Raw genomic sequence first — 2,896 nt, 5'->3', positions numbered from 1 at the left:
CGTCGGGCGAGCACCCGATCGACTCCTCCTACAAGGCCCTCAACACCACCCTCGAGCCCGTCGACCGTAACAGCCGGGACTGGAGCATCGTCGCCCAGTACGTCAAGAACACCCACGCGCCCACGCACACCAGCTACAAGCTCCGCCTCAAGGTTTGCCCTTTCTCCGCCTTCGCTTTTGGCTTCATTCACTGACGAGGGGGGGGGGCTCTTCTTCGTTCTTCGTTCTTCGCGTCGCAGGAGCTGTACGCGGTGGAGCGACCGGGCGAGGAGGAGCGGTTCAAGCCCTACGCGGCGCTGGGCAACCAGCAGCTGCTGTGGCACGGCTCGCGGCTCACGAACTGGATGGGCATCCTCTCGCAGGTACGCTCTCTTTCGGCCGAAACAACCCTAACCGCACGTAGCCGCGAGCCAATCAACCAAATCGCTTCTTTCCCCCTTAGGGTCTTCGTATTGCGCCGCCTGAAGCCCCCTCGACCGGTTACATGTTCGGAAAAGGAGGTGCGCACCTCATCACAGCTTCATTCAAGAAGAAGAAGAAGGTGATGATGATGATGATGATGATGATGATGATGATGATGATGATGATGATGATGATACGCTATATTTGTTGCTGTGTGGATGGTGTACGCAGTCTATTTTGCGGACTTGGTGACGAAGAGCGCCAACTACTGTCACGCGAGCCGCGAGAACCCGGTGGGCGTGATGCTGCTCTCGCGCGTGGCCCTGGGCAAGACGTACGACTGCACGCAGGCCGAGTTCATGAACGCCAACAAGCCCGGCTTCGACTCCACCAAGGGCTGCGGCGCCACCGGACCTGACCCCGCCGAGAACGTCACCATGTACATTCCACCATGCGCCCCTCATGATGATGATGATGATGGTATGACGATGGAGATGATGTCACTTACACGTTGCTGCGGTTGGGTGGTTGGTTGGTGGTTGACGCAGGGCGGATGGAACGGTGGTGCCGCTGGGCAAGCCGGTGCCGACGGGCACGTCGAACACGAGTCTGCTCTACAACGAGTTCATCGTGTACGACGTCGCGCAGCTGTTGATCAAGTACCTCGTCGTGGTCGAGTTCAAGTACAGCTGAAGGACATCGACCACACTCCTTTCTGCCCGTACAAGAAGAAGAAGATCATTCTTTCTGTAGAAGAAGAAGAAGAAGAAGAAGATCAAGCATACAGACCTCTGCTTCGCCCATGAATTTCTTTATTCGTTGGCTTCTTCAGCGCTGGGCGGAGCGAGATCCTGCAGTTCGACGCGCAAGGAGTCGACGACGAGGTTGATCTCCTCGACGAGGCCGTTCAGCTGGTTTCGCATGCCCTTCTCCTCTCGCTCCCACACCCAGTCGACCTCTTCATCGACGCGTTCTGTCACCACTGCCTTCTCCTTGCCTGCCTGCACCTTGGCCGTCTGCCCCAACGCGTGAGCAGACCGTCTTGCGGCTGCGGCCAAGAAGAGGATGAAGAGAGGCAGCGTACGAGCTGAAGCTTTTGCTTCTCCAGTTCCTGCAGGCTGCGCACCATGGCCGCCAGGTCTGGCCTGGACAGCGCCAGCTGGGCCTCGACCTCCCGCACGGCCGTTGAGATTTTCACGAACTCACCTGTCTAGGGCGAAGATGAGATGGATGTAGTGCCTTGTAGGTGATTCATACCGCCTCCTTGATGGCATCTTGATAGTCTTCCCAGCCCTCGGCCTGGTCCTCCAGTGCCACATACTCCCTGAAGGCCCTACATAGCGAATAGGCCCCGCATCGGTCCGCATCAATCGTGTGGAGTAAATGAAACGAATCGGTACGTACTTCTCCCATCGTTTGTAGGCCAGCACGCGCTGCTCGTGCAGGCCGAGCACTCGCTGCAGCTGGGCACTTAGCTCAGCGATCTTGTTGTCTTCTTGATGCATTTTTCTTTTCGCGCTGCGGCATAACCGCAAGAATGCGAGGCACGTTCGAGGAAGCAGGCGCACTTGGGGGGACCGGGGTGGTCAACCTGGTTCGCTCCAGGTTGACGGTCCTCCCTTTCTCGGTTCGAGTCCCGCCACAGGACGCCACGGTTCTCCCCACCTCCTTCGTGGGGGGTGGGGAGTTTTCTCCGTACAATTTCTAGTTTCTCGGACTCTGTCATGGAGTCTACCCCCCCTCCCTCATTGCACACACGAGGGAGGTTCTTCACAACACAAATTCGCCGGTCGAGCCCGTGGCAGGGGAGGGCTCTCGATTCGGACAAGCAACCAGGGGCTACAAACAAACAAGCAGGCGCACTTGAAATTTCGAGAGCCACACTTGCCCCCGTGGCGGGAAAACGAATCGTACAGATCAAAAAATCGTACAAGTTGGTCGAGATGAGCAACGCCAAGCGCCCGTCAGAAGGTATCCCGCCATCTTCAAGAAGTTGTGATAGTTGTTTCTCACCTGTGCGTAAACAGATTCTACCCGCCAGGGCGATGGCAATGTTTCATTCACTGACACATCCCCTAGGCCAGATGGAGAGCGTGCCACCGCAATTATGGGTCCTTCAGGTACTGCCCAGCCTCTTCTGTGTAAATCTGCTGACAGCGGTGACAGCAACACCGACACACACTCGTTCACGGCAGGCAGCCATTACGCCTGCGCGCGCTGCCGAAACTGCGTCCAGCATCACAAAGCTGGGCCGAGCGATGTTGACCAATGCGCCATATACCCAACGAATCGCCAACTTGGTGGGCGGGTCTCATATACCTCATGCCGAAGCGTTCGCCGATATGCCTTTGGCAGGTGTGGATTTAACGCCGCTCATGCAGGTGCTCCACCAATTCAACCCTCTTGTCGTTGTTATCTACTTATGCTTATGAAGCACCTTTCCTCTCTCGACGCTTGTACCACAGCTTGCCCGCACGAAAGTCCACGAAGAGAT

The 2,896-nt window shown here is 57.0% G+C and overlaps 2 protein-coding genes across 2 annotated transcripts; one reads left to right on the top strand and one right to left on the bottom strand.

The window, feature by feature from the left end:
- Window positions 1-35: 35 nt before the first annotated feature.
- ACA1_338640 (Poly(ADPribose) polymerase catalytic domain containing protein) lies at window positions 36-1,095 on the top strand (the record flags this gene model as incomplete). The annotated part of the gene is made up of 5 exons (XM_004353948.1): window positions 36-152; window positions 240-362; window positions 443-500; window positions 634-841; window positions 951-1,095. Coding segments are annotated over 5 exons (651 nt in total), but the record flags the coding sequence as incomplete, so codon positions are not given.
- Window positions 1,096-1,214: 119 nt separating this feature from the next.
- Window positions 1,215-1,907, bottom strand: ACA1_338630 (uncharacterized protein; the record flags this gene model as incomplete). The annotated part of the gene is made up of 4 exons (XM_004353947.1): window positions 1,215-1,418; window positions 1,487-1,612; window positions 1,660-1,735; window positions 1,807-1,907. The coding sequence occupies 4 exons, from the start codon at window positions 1,905-1,907 to the stop codon at window positions 1,215-1,217; spliced, it is 507 nt and encodes a 168-aa protein (XP_004353999.1).
- Between the last annotated feature and the right edge of the window lie 989 nt (window positions 1,908-2,896).

Source organism: Acanthamoeba castellanii, assembly GCF_000313135.1.
Source record: "Acanthamoeba castellanii str. Neff unplaced genomic scaffold scf7180000084606, whole genome shotgun sequence".
NCBI lineage: Eukaryota > Discosea > Longamoebia > Acanthamoebidae > Acanthamoeba > Acanthamoeba castellanii.
This window is presented reverse-complemented; position numbering and strand designations above follow the sequence as displayed.